The sequence below is a fragment of the Camellia sinensis genome, chromosome 12, assembly GCF_055761805.1.
Source record: "Camellia sinensis isolate YWXY chromosome 12, ASM5576180v1, whole genome shotgun sequence".
NCBI lineage: Eukaryota > Viridiplantae > Streptophyta > Magnoliopsida > Ericales > Theaceae > Camellia > Camellia sinensis.
The window spans coordinates 64214831-64228138 of NC_138972.1; the positions used below are offsets into that span (position 1 = coordinate 64214831).

The 13308-nt window shown below is 36.0% G+C and overlaps 1 protein-coding gene across 1 annotated transcript; it reads left to right on the plus strand.

Moving 5' to 3' along the window:
- Window positions 1–3591: 3591 nt before the first annotated feature.
- On the plus strand, window positions 3592–8578 carry LOC114313548 (RmlC-type cupin). Its single transcript, XM_082898834.1, has 3 exons — window positions 3592–4257; window positions 7407–7531; window positions 8161–8578. Exons 1-3 carry the CDS (start codon window positions 3843–3845, stop codon window positions 8362–8364), a joined length of 744 nt encoding a protein of 247 aa, XP_082754960.1. The 5' UTR covers window positions 3592–3842; the 3' UTR covers window positions 8365–8578.
- Window positions 8579–13308: the final 4730 nt, after the last annotated feature.

The following is a 13308-nucleotide window of genomic DNA, read 5'->3' on the forward strand; positions in this document are numbered from 1 at the left end:
AGCTGTGGGTTTTAGATCTGGTGTCCACAAAGGTCAAACACATACAAATGCCTTGAAAATTTATTAGTGGGCTAAACAGTTTATATCGTGGGCTACACACCGAAATAAATTGGGTTGATTATGCCAATACCCTTAATTATTAGTAAATATCATTTTATATTCTTTATTTATAAATTTGTATATTTTAAAGATTTGGAGTAGCTGTTGGGAATATGCGCAACAACTACTATTGGGTGCCTTTTTGGGTCCATTTTAGATAATCGAATCATTCACTTTTTAGAGTATAATGAGTAGAATATATTTATAAAAAATCAAATTAGTCAGATATCGATAACTTTTTTATCAAATAACATTTGCATTTAATTTTATATTTCAAATTACACTTACCATTCATTTTTGTAGATACAAATGTAATTTAATAAAAGAGATACCGATATCTGATCAACTTCATTTTTTGTAACTATGTTCTACTTGATATATTCTAAAAAGTAAACCATTCAGATTATCAAAATGAGCCCTAAAATGAACCCAAAAAGGAGCACAACAGTGCCACCCCAAATCAACATTTTGATATCTTCAACTATTAAATTGTATCATTTTCACTCTTTTCAGACTATCTCTAAAAGGAGTGTAGTTAGGGTTTTAACATGTGCAGTTCATAAATAAGAGAGTAAAGTGATATCCACTAATAATTGAAAGGGTCTTGTTGTAACTAATCCAAATAAATTATAGAAAGAAATATACACCCTACTCTTTATATTTTTATTTTATATTAGGGTAAATTATATTGACCTCCCTTAAGGTTTAAAAAAAATACAGTAAATCTCATAGTTTTGATATAATTATATTGAGCTCCCTTAAAATTTTAATTCATATAACACTAGGCTCTTTTCATCAATAATGTATTATTTATATAATAAAAATAATAGTGTTATTATCTTTTTTATATAAAAATGTACACTTCAGGCTGTTTATCTTTGTGTTATTGCATAATTTACATTAATTTTGATTCATTTAACTTTACCAAAAATAAGGTCGGTGTAATTTACCCTTTATATTATAATAAAACTCAACGAGATATAATTATAGTAACAAATATTTATAATACATAGCTAATATAAAGAAACTTGTAAAATATAAGACAAAAACCACAATAGATATATCGGAAAACAAGACTTACAGCCATGTAAGAAACTTTGAACTCTTTGTAGTAAGGTATATGAGTTTTGGCCAAACAAACTAGTTCTTTTGCCCACCCTATTAAAAAAGTCAGAAAGATGTTTTTGATATCATGAAAGTTTAAATAATAATATTATAATAATCATATTTTCTTCACATAATTTATTTATCGTTTTAAGTATCAATACTATATTAGTTTAATGGATTTCACAACTTATGTTTGTTATAAATTTAATGTTAATACATAAGATGGTAAATATGTTTATTATGATATTATTGAGTAATTATTCAGTACTTCTTACAACACCATATGACATTACTTACAAGATGCTCCAAATCAATTTTGTAGCAGAAATTTATAAGTGCAACATGTTATTTTACTTTTGTTAGGCAGTTAGAAGATAATGTATTTTGTAATTTTTTACTGGTCAAAAATAACATATAAATAATGCCATATAAGATTCTAAAAGTGCTCTTTAAATAGAATAATAGAAGCACCGCTCATGAGAAAAGAAAAGAAAAGAAAATTGATTAAATTAAGAAGGAAAAAAAAAACAAAAAGAGAAAAAATTGTGTTTTGTTTCATCCTTGTTTGGATAAATAAGTGGAACTCTCCCATCCTATTTGATTAAATTATATAAAAAAAGTAAAATAAAATTATATCATATTATGTTATCAAAACAATTTTTGAAGAAATAGCACCAAAAAAAAGTGGAAAGGACAAAAAGATTTTGCATATTAGTGGCATGTTTTTCATAATGACAAGGAAATGAAAGCAAAAAGAATATTTGCAGAAACATGAAACAATGACTTTACTAGACCAAAATGACTTCCCTTACGATATTATGACTTTAGTAGTCCAAAATGCCCTTTCTTCATTTTCTTCATTCTTTTCCTTTGTAACTCCAGTGGCCATCACTTGTCACCAGCTAGCTCTCTCTCTCTCTCTTTTTTTTTTTTTTTTTTTTCCAGTATCACAACTTCTACCCTACCTTCCGTCTCCTTTGCCAACCCCTTCTCATACATCACTACCATCCCTCCAATCTAACTAATCGTCGACGACCCTTTTTCTACTCATTCCTACCTCCCCAACCCTCACCCTTACTCATACACCTACCTTTTGCTACTCTATCAAATCTCAACCCTCCTTTCAAATCAAACCCTAAAAAGAGAGAGAGTTAGGGCAAGATTAGGTTGCGATTTGCTTGTTGAGGTTGTGATTTGGCCCCCTCTCTCTCTCCTAAGGTTTTGTTTGAGACGTTTGAGATCATGTAGGGAAGTAAGACGGACGAAGACAAAAGATGGGTAGAGACTAAGGGGTTGTTAAATAAGTGGACTTTTTGTCTTTTTGGACTAAAAAATTAAGAAAAAAAATATGGATGTTTGGGTTAATTTTTTAACTTTTTATGAAAAAATGTGTATTAAAAAATTGTATAAATTAGCGTGCAAAGAAAAATTAGGATTAGAAGTTGTGTAACCGTAATTTTTGACTTTTGATGAATAGTGATAACTTTTTAACTTTTTGAGTAATTTTTTGACTTTTTGACAACTTACCAAACTTGACTTAAGGGGCTGATACAAGGGTTGAAGTGACTACATGATGGTGTGTAAGAGATGATAGGTTAGCAGAGGAAGATGTAAGATGGGTGTTAAGGTGTGAAGAGTTTGCAAAGTGTCAAATAAGGTAGAAGTGAGGTTGGTGGCTCTAATAAGGTCGTGATAGGGTTGGTTGGGGCTGGAAAGGTTGTGGGTGAGGTTGGTTAGCGCCAAGAGTGATGGTTGACAACAGTTAGGGATTATATGGAGGGGAAAAAAATGAGAGAAATGATGGGCGAAGATATTAGGGTAATTTAATAATTTTATAAATTTCTTCACTATTTTGTAATTAATATATATATATATATATATATATATGTATATTTATTAGAAAACACTATGGTAAAGGGTGTGTATTATATACATATTATAATTAAAAAAGAAAATGACATAATTTTATATTTTTTGAATCATAATTATAAAAAAAAAAAAAAAATCATAACTCTAGCCTCATTTGGCAACAATACTTTTTAGTTTAAAAGTCAAAAAAGTAATTAAAAAAATTAAAAAATCAATAATTTATATTAAAAAGTCAATGATTCCCTTTTATTTTTATTTTTTACACATCTTTTTGTAAAAAATTAAAAAGTCATCCAAAATATACTAAATTTTTTCCCTAATATTTTATTTAAAAAATTAAAAAGTTACCAAAAAAATCTATTCCCGTTTGGGCCTAAATATAACTAAAAAACTCATGAATTATAACTAAAATAATATCATAATTAAATAATTAAAAAAATAATATAATTAAAAATATATATAGTATACACTTTTCATGGGTATGTGTATAAGAATTTTCCATTTTTATTTCTACTGTAATTAATCTGCCGATTCCTCTTTACTATGCTATGAATCAAATGAATTACTAAATTTTTTATTTTTAGTAATTCATTTAGAACCTTTACAACCAGGTAATTCATTTAGAACCTTTACTAATCCAACCAAATAAATAAGATGCGTTTCTTTTATTTTTTCCTTAGAAATCACACCATCCAAACAACCTAAATGCGTAATTAGCAAGAGACCAAAATCACACACCAAGAGAGAGAGAGAGAGATGAACAGTGTATGGATGTGACAAAAACGGTAATGGCAAACCCTAGAAGGAACTCATATTCAGTTTTTTCAGACAATCAGACCTCAGACACCAACAACAATCCATCTTCATCATCATCTCAGGTTCAAACCCTAACAACACTATCTTCATTGAAATTATTCTTGAAGAAGCCCCATGCTTTCCCATTCCTTCTCTCTTTGTTCCTCCTCCTCACTTGGGTCTCTCTCAGACTCCAACACTCTGCTCATTTCTCATCCCCTCCACATCTCACTCACCCTCGCCAATGGAGCAGAGACAGAGTCGATGACGACGATCACAAGGTCAATCTCCTCAGGTTCTCATCTGCATATCCTTCTCGCATCACCAAAGACAACCGTGGATGGTTGCTTGATCCCATCTCTGTTGCCCGCAATGCTGCCATTTCAGGTTTCTCTCTCTCTCTCTCTCAAAGTCCCCTTGATATATATATATATATATATATGTATATTGATGAGAGAGAAACAGAGCAGGAATGAGAATTCTATGAGCTGGAATCCTATTACTGTCAATAATATTCATGTGTCAATGTGTATTTGATTTGGTTTGAAATTGATAGAATTTTAAATTTTATGAGTTCATCTATTTATTTTATTTGGTATAACAAGTGAGAAAGGAAAGGAAATAATTCTGGTTTCTTATCTTGGTGAGATAAAAAGAGATGGGTAAGAAAGCAGAGCATGTGAAAGACCGATATGAGTGATTTTTGTATTTTAAATTTGAAGAATAATCTCAGTATTATGAAAATTTTGTAATCAATCGGTTTGTTTCTCACCAAAGCTCACAACTTTTGGTGAGAAATGAAGTACGAAAAATATGGGATTTTTTTCTTTCTGGGTCACAATTTCTCACCTAATTTATAAGCCAAACATGAGAAATAGTTTTATTTCTCTTCATTTCTTATCATCTTATCACCAAATCACCCAATTCAAAATGTACCTTTATTCTGAAATGAGTCATATTCCTCTAGGAATTGAGATTCCCACTAGTGTGGTTTCTCATTTTACCTTAGGAACCAAACCAAATTAGGCATTACATTCACATTCTTGGACGCATCCAAACTGTAAGATAAATTGATAGAGAGAGAGAACAAGTGAATAAATGAAATGTGTATTTCATAGATTGATTTACAAAGGGAGCCTAGCTCTCTTCTTATAGAGAGAGAGCCACCGAAAGCATAAAGCTAAAGCAAGCTAATGCTACACTAATTATGAAAGCTAAAGCTATACTAATTATTAAAGCTAAAGCTAAACATAATAATATACATAATATTATACTAACATAATATATTATATATTCTAACATCCCCCTCAAACTCAAGGAGGATAGGTAAAACCAACTTGAGTTTGGAAAGGAACAAAACATGAAGATAAACTAATACATAAAATAAAAGAGGATAGTAGACATTGTATGGTCGTGTCGGACTATTGGTGAAGACACTGTATGGTCATGTCAGACCGTTGTAGCAGGACAGTTTACGAAGTCATGCCGGACCGATGTAGAAGCTAACCGGAATCAATGTCGGGACAGTTTATGGGGTCATGCCGGACCGTTGTAGAGGCTGACCGGAATCAATGTCGGGACAGTTTATGGGGTCATGCCGGACCGTTGTAGAAGATTGTGGTGGTGCACCAAGGAGGCGACTTAGGGAGTGCGCCATGGGGTGGCTTGAGTGGTTCCCATGGTGTATAACCATGCTCACCAGCTTGAGTGGTTCGCATGGTGTGTAACCATGCTCACCATGATATATGTAGAACCCCCCCTCAAACTCAAATAGGTGTGAAGATAGAAACCTATTTGAGGTTGAAACAAAGAGATTGATAAAGGGGAGCAAAACAGCTCAACACAGAGTGAAGATGTGAAAAAAAAAAAAAAAAAAAAAATGGTAGAAAGGTTTTTTTGTTTTTTTTTGTTTTGTTTTGTTTTTTTTTTTTTTTTTTTTTTTTTTGTGGTGTAGAACTGTGAGCGGGGTGGATCTGTGATAGGAATAAAACAAGGGTGTGTTGGGAGAATGGAATAAAAAAAAAAGAAAAAAAGATAAGAGTGATTTTATGTATAAATAAAAGAAGTGTGGGTAGACAATATTAAAATAAAAAGAAAGGAAAAGAGGGGGTTTAAAGGGAGAGAGAAAATCTGTTTCTATGGGTGGAGGCATACACTTGTGGGTCCACGGTTTTGGTCAAAAACATCAGCCCATAGTTTGGGTTTTCTTTTTGCACACTACCAGCAATGGGTTTTGCATAGTGGTGTGATTGGAGATGGGGCCCGCCACTACACATGTTGGGCATCTAATATTGTTGTTAAAGCCATGTTTGAGGAGCTGCTTTTGGGTAGTGGGATATTTTTTTTTTTTTTTTTTTTTTTTTTTGTTCAGTCTGTGGCAGTCAATGGTGTCAATGGTCAAAACCCAAAATGTGTGTGCACGGTGTTGTGTGTAGGTAGTATCCATGCATGCTGGGTCTGTGTATGATCAGAGAGAGAGAGGTGGGAGAGAACAGCCTAGGAATTTAGAGAGAGAAGAGAGAGCTCTGTTTTGTTGTCCATCTTCATGTAGGAATTTAGAGAGAGAAGAGAGAGCTCTGTTTTGTTGTCCATCTTCATGTGTGTCTGGTCCGTGTGTTCCCCGTGTGGTGTGTGTGTATCTGTATATGTAGCCGAGAGAGAGAGTGGATGTTCTGTGTGTGGAGAGAGAGATCAGTGCCTGTGTGTGAGTGTTTCTTGAGTGTACCAGTGTGCATGGTGAGTGTATGGTGTGTGTGCGCGCCGTGTGAATGGTGTGTAGCTCTATGTGTGGTGTGTGTATTGAAAACTCCAGTGGGCAGCGAAGGCAATATTGCCGGCCGGAGTAGCTGGTGATAGAGTAGCCGGAGGTGGAGTGGCCGGTGGTGGAGCTGAAACCGGCGGAGCGGACACCACAGGAGGTGTGACCGGAGATTGACCTCCAACGCCGGCGACGACAATGCAGATAAAGCTACAGCATAGATGGACCTGCGATCCATATCCACGGCCTCACTGGTGTGAAGGTGTTGATTATTCCCTCAGAGAGATAAGAGTTCAGTTCAGTTATGGAATTTATGGCAGCGGAGTGAATGTATGTGTAGAGGTCCGGCGGGCGGCCAAGGCGAGGCTGCCGCCCGCCGATGAAACAAAATGACTAGGTTGTTAACCTAGCTCTGATACCATGTAAGATAAATTGATAGAGAGAGAGAACAAGTGAATAAATGAAATGTGTATTTCATAGATTGATTTACAAAGGGAGCCTAGCTCTCTTCTTATAGAGAGAGAGCCACCGAAAGCATAAAGCTAAAGCAAGCTAATGCTACACTAATTATGAAAGCTAAAGCTATACTAATTATTAAAGCTAAAGCTAAACATAATAATATACATAATATTATACTAACATAATATATTATATATTCTAACACAAACAATAGATTGTAAGAGAGTTGGAATGAGATGCTCATTCCGCCTCTCCATTCCTGCATCCGAACATGACCTATATGTATATTCAACATCGATGAGTTTGTTTTTTGTTGCAGGGGGAGCTGTGAATTGTGCTTCACTTCACCTTGGAGAAATTCGACCCGGTAGTTTGAGGGGAAACCACAGACACTACACCTGTAATGAGACGTTTGTTATTTGGGGGGCTAAAACAATATTTAGGGTATGCTTCCAGCTCCCTTCTCAAGTACAAATGTTGTTATGTATTGCTCTTCTTTTTCTTTTTCTTTTTCTTTTTCTTTTTCTTTTAAGTAATTATTTATTTATTTATTTATTTGGTCGTATGCAGTATAAGATAGAAGTTTAGTAGATTTCTTCTTGGAAAATGATCTGGTTTCTATTGCAACAAGAGAGGCCTGTTATTATAACCCTTTTGATTATCAGAATGAGTGAGAGAAAGGAACAAAAGGTTAAATCAACATCTTTCGCCAGATTCCATTCCTCCTAAGAACCAGATGGAGAGCAAAAATTAATTCTATATGATGTTTTTTGGATACTAACTTCCCTTTTGTTGTAAACATTGCTATCTATTTCTCTTGAATTTGCAGGCCCAACTAAGAGGCTAAAATACCCTATCCTATGTTATGGGTTTCAAATAGATATTGATAATGCCTGATATTCTTGTTTTGTGATGACTAAAAGCAAGAACATTCAAATAAATAATAAATAATAATAATAAAAAAAAAACATGGATACGAACATTTGAATGAAGATATCTTGCATCTTACGTCTTACATTGTCTGATATTATTTTCTACCAAGTCATCAGTCTTAGCGTACTAATTATTTGCAGCTGGAGAATCATGCTATCGATAGAGGTTATGCTGAGGTAACTATTGGAGCTGATGAGGTCGCTGTGGCAACCAGCCCTCATGGAACGGCACATGCTTTAATAAATGTGGATCCTCAGCAGAGTACATTCTTCATCGGGTGCCAAGACAGAATAATTGATTATAGTAACTCTAGTTCTGATTTTAATGTTTGGAAAGATCTTTAAGTGTTCCTTTAGGCCATTGTGCATTCTGTGTTCCATTATCTAATGAATTGAAATTTCACCTTTCATCTTGAAATGTCTGTTTAAAAAGTATTTCAAAGTACAAGTTTTCATATATGTAGATACTAGGTCAGTGAAACACATTCAGGCATGTATGTATATAAGGCACAGTTGCTGTTCTATGTCTTAGTTTATTATCATCCATTCTTTTGTTTAATTCTGCCTTAGTCATCATGCAGTCCTTCCTAGATTAAATTTTGTTGAATGAATGATCTCATTTATAGTTTATGGCCATTATGATTTATGCATCTTACTAAAAATGATGTGAAGGCACCACTTGGTATTTTCACATACGTCGAAGTATGCAATTGTATATCTGGGCATACATCATTGCAATGTGACTGTGTGCATGTGTGTATATGGACTATGCTGGGAAGGGTGCTTGCTGGTTTGTCATTGATCCAGGGGTTTAATTCAGAGAAAAAAAAAAAAAAAAAAAAAAAAAAAAACTGTTCTTGCTGGTAGAAACATTCTGCATTTTGTAGGGCTACTTTTGACATTTTTTGTTTGAAGAGACTACTTTAGATTTTTTTGCAGGTCCAATAAAACTGATTTGTCTCGTTTAGTTTTACTCTCTTTATTCTGGTAAGTAGATTTAGTCTACTTATGTGTTTATTTAGTGATTTGTTTAATTGTTTCACTGTATTTGAGGGTTGAAAAGCATAGTAAATAGAAGATTTGAATGAATATGTTGTGAAAATTGGAACAATTGTGAGAATTTCATTAAAATAGAAAAAAGAAAAGATATCCTATATTGTAGAATACAAGTAGTGAGCCCAAAACTAAATGTTGTAGAAAATTAGGCTTTTGAGTTTAGTTTTGTGGCTGAAAAGGTGGTCTGCGGAGTTTTATTGTCATTTATTTATCAAAAAAAAAAAAAAAAAGAAGCAAAAGGTGGTCTGCAGAGAGTTTTTATGAATTTGCTTGGAGTAATAAAGGGGAAAGGGGTTAAGCATGAAGGATGGGATTTTTGGCACTGCCAGCGGCTGTTCTGGGTGCTATGAACAGTAATGAAATGTAGGCTTTTGAATTTATTTTTGTGGCTGAAAAAGTTTTTATGAGTTTGTTTGGAGTAATAAAGGAGAAAGGGTATAAGCATGAAAGATGGGATTTTTGGCACTGCTAGGCCCTTTTCTGGGTGCAATGAACAGTACCCTAGAGGCTAGAACAGTAACTTTCCTGATCATAATAAGAGAGGGAGGAAGGCTTAAGGTGGAATCAAATTACTCTGAAACAGATCAAGTCAAATAACCAAAACTTGAAATGAAAATAATTGTAAGCAAGGTGACAAGGGTGAAAGTCATACATTTCAAAATATAGAAGACACCTTGTTGGAGCACCTAATGCAAATCAGCTTCTCAATTATGCAGGATTTTGTTCCAATTGTGATTCACGACATATATTGATTTAAGAATTTTATAAGTTATTGTTATTTGAGCTAGAAAAGTAACACATTGGGACAAATGGAAAGAAGAAAAAAAAAATCACAAAAACGGTTTGAAGTTTAGGATTGTAATGACTCTGATCTACAATCCTATGATCCTATTACAATCCTACCTCCGCTATGATTTTTAATGTGATCCAAGTCGATTTTAATTTCGGTAGTTCACAATTTTTAACAACTATGCTTATGAATGCAACATGACCAGTTCTTGCGGAAAAAAGTTTGGAAGAGAAAATCTCTTTCATGCTCTATAGATGATCATTCATGCCAACAATTTTCTAATTTGTTGATGAGTTTGAATTTCCCTTTATAGATGTAGTACATGGAAGAGGAGCGGCAAAAAAATGAAAAGACAATTTTTTTTTTTTTTTTCTTTCTTGCTGATTTGTATTGTGCGGACTGGTTTCCATAATAGAGAGTGATGGAGCTTCATAGATGAACCCTGGTGCACTAATAGGTCTAGGCCTGCACAAGGAACAAATGGCTAGGCTGCCCGACTGAGGGTTGGTCGAAAATCCCTCTGAAGGTCGAGTCAGTACTGCAATCTGGTAGAAAGAAGGTAGAGAAGAGTGTATAGAGTGAAGAGAGATCGATCCCTTGCAAAGGAGAGTGAAGTTACTTTTTATAGGGAATGCTTAACTTGCTCACCAAGCTCCTCTCTCCGCCACCTGACACTCAATCGTTATGCCAGGTCACTCCTTATTAGCGGAGAGCAGGGACTCTGTTAGGTGGTTCCGTTATTTGTAGGCACTACACACCTTTCATTCGCATAGCATTGGTTGTTGTGTTATAGCTTAACTCAACCTAACTCACTTTAGAGTGAGTGGGAGTCTTGGAGTCTAAGTCACGGACTTACCCACATCAGAGTAGGGATGGGAGTTAGGGTTAGGCCCATAGCTTTGCCCATTCAGAGCAGAGAAGGAGCCAAGACCGAACCCTTAGCTCGGCCCACATTGGAGTAAGGAAAGGAGCTTGGGCTTGGTCCATGGCCTTCCTCACTTTGGAGTGGGGAATAGGCCAAGGTTGAACCCTTAGCTCGATCCATCTTAGAGTGGGAAAAAGGGCCCACTTTGGAGTGGGGACCTTCCTTTAGCTAAGCTGGGTCTTACACTAATGGGTTTGACTAATTATGCTCCCTTCATTTGCCCCCTGGCTTACACTTAAATTTGTTGAGTGGAAGCCATAGACTGATGTAGCTTGGCCTAACTGTTTCTATGGAGCTCGACCCTTTTTACTCGCGCAAGACAACTTATTCGGGCCCACCATTTTTGTTCTCTTGCTCAGTTGTGCATGGTTGATTCAGGAGATTGGCTTGTAATTGTGATGTTTGTTGATTTAAATGATTGGTTTGTATGGACGAGCTAGATGGGCCCTAATATCAATTGAACATTTTATTTCTTCATTTCCTTGGTCCATTGTACATGATTTTCAACTTATCTAAACAAACATCTTGAGTGCTTGCTTGGGCCTACTACTTTTGACATTCTTGCCTTGATGTACTTCATTGAAATTGGAAAGGAAAGGACCAAGATAAAGCACTTAGAGAAATTTACCCTAATCTTGAGTGCTTGCTTGGGCCTACCAACTGTCAAGGACCAAGATAAAATACTTAGAGAAATTTATTGAGAAAGGAAAGGAAAGGAAAGGAAAGCAATCAAATCAGGAAGAGAACACTTACTACAGTCACCATTTGAAGGGATCCGTTGATCAGGGATTTAGAGTCCATATTAGTCTTAACCATGTCCAGGGGCAGAAGTAACGCCTTGGATAGATTGAAAGCCAACTCACGAGAAGTTGTCACACGGTCTGCTACAGTGATCAGCCGACCTTTAAGCTCCAAAGGTGGCAGCCACTCCTCAACCGAAATCTGCTCCTCAGAGCCCTCAACAACATCCTTTCCCTTATCCCTCTTCCTCTTGGATGCCCTTAGTGCTTCAATTTGAGTGGTGGCAGGTGGAATAGGAGGGGGAATCTCCCTAGCAATATGCACGGATTGCTCCGAAACTGAGTCTCTTTGTCTAACCGACCGAATAGTCAGAGCAGCCATTTTAGGAATGGGGTCCATACCATAAACAAGAGCTGCAAGGTCAAGATTTCAACAAGTCATAGCCTCTTGCTCCTCAGGAAAAGTGCCCTCACTTGTAGTTCCACCTGTTGACTGAACAACGGCGAAATTAGAAGCATTGGTGTTGTTGCAAGCTTGTTGCTTGACTAACCTCTCTAGGGACTCGCTAAAGTAGTCAAACACGCGAACCCTCTTCTCGTTAAGTGTGTTCTTATAAGGCAACTTTGTCGTAGTTCAATTGGGGTATGTGAAAGCAGTCTCAAGGTTGGCCGGACGCTCTTTGTTCGTTTGCCTCTTCGTCTAAGAATCACCTATCAAAGCGACACAACAAAAGTTAGAATCAACATAAAAAGTGTGGAAGTAAAACCTTAAGGACAAAAGCTAACCTGGACCATCCTCTTTATAAGACACCCATGTTGGTCGATCCTCTACGTCGGCCTGATACTTGAAGTTCCCTTCTACCGTAAAGAAATTTTTCGAATGCTTATCCGCATCAAGGAGGTCTAAGATCATTTGGGGTACATTGGACCGAGTTCTAAGGTAATAGGTGTCATCTGAGTGATGGGAGAAGCTGTAAGGGCAAGCAATCGATTAAGGGCTACGAAGTCACCTACAATCCTAAAAGTATTCATGAATATCTCCATCGGGTGGAGTTTGAAATAATAAAAGAACTTGAGCCACAAAGGGTCTAAGGGGAACCGAACTCTTTTTACAATGGCTTCCACGGGGAAAAGGCACAGTGTCGTCGGTCGGCGACCAAAGTGTGTTTAACCCCTTTAGCACTAGAGTAACGTCCTTTGAAATATGGTACTTCTCTCAAAAGAGGGCTAGTTTGGATGGTGTGTCTACTAGCCTCCTAAACTTACCCTTTTCCTAAGTCTAGGGCTCAAAACTGACAAAAGAGAGGGGAAGGGACAATATAAGCTATGACAAGTAACATCACAATTATTGTTCAAATAGTCTGCAAATAGCCGAAAAGGCAATAAGCTTAAAGACGAAGCAAATCTGATGGACTTATAGTGCCAAATTTGGCAGTGCAAAGCAGCACCTAAAACACCTCTCCCCCGACAGAAGAGGGTCCATAGAAGACAAGCCGTGATGGCGTCAAAATCAAACCTGCCATGAGTTCCAAGAGAAGCAATGAGAAAATTAGAAATCAGCGACAACCGAAGTCAAAATTCTAACTAAGACCTAGCAAAAAGGAAAACAATGGGAGCTCACTAAAATCTAAGGAAGTCACCACGGGACCACCAACAAGAAGCTCATAATTATAAGACAATGGCAAACAACAGAAGTCAAAAGGGATAAACATGGAGTCATGGATTTATAGACATTAAAAGCAACTTTATTCAAGCATAAATCAAAAGTTCACGGTGAC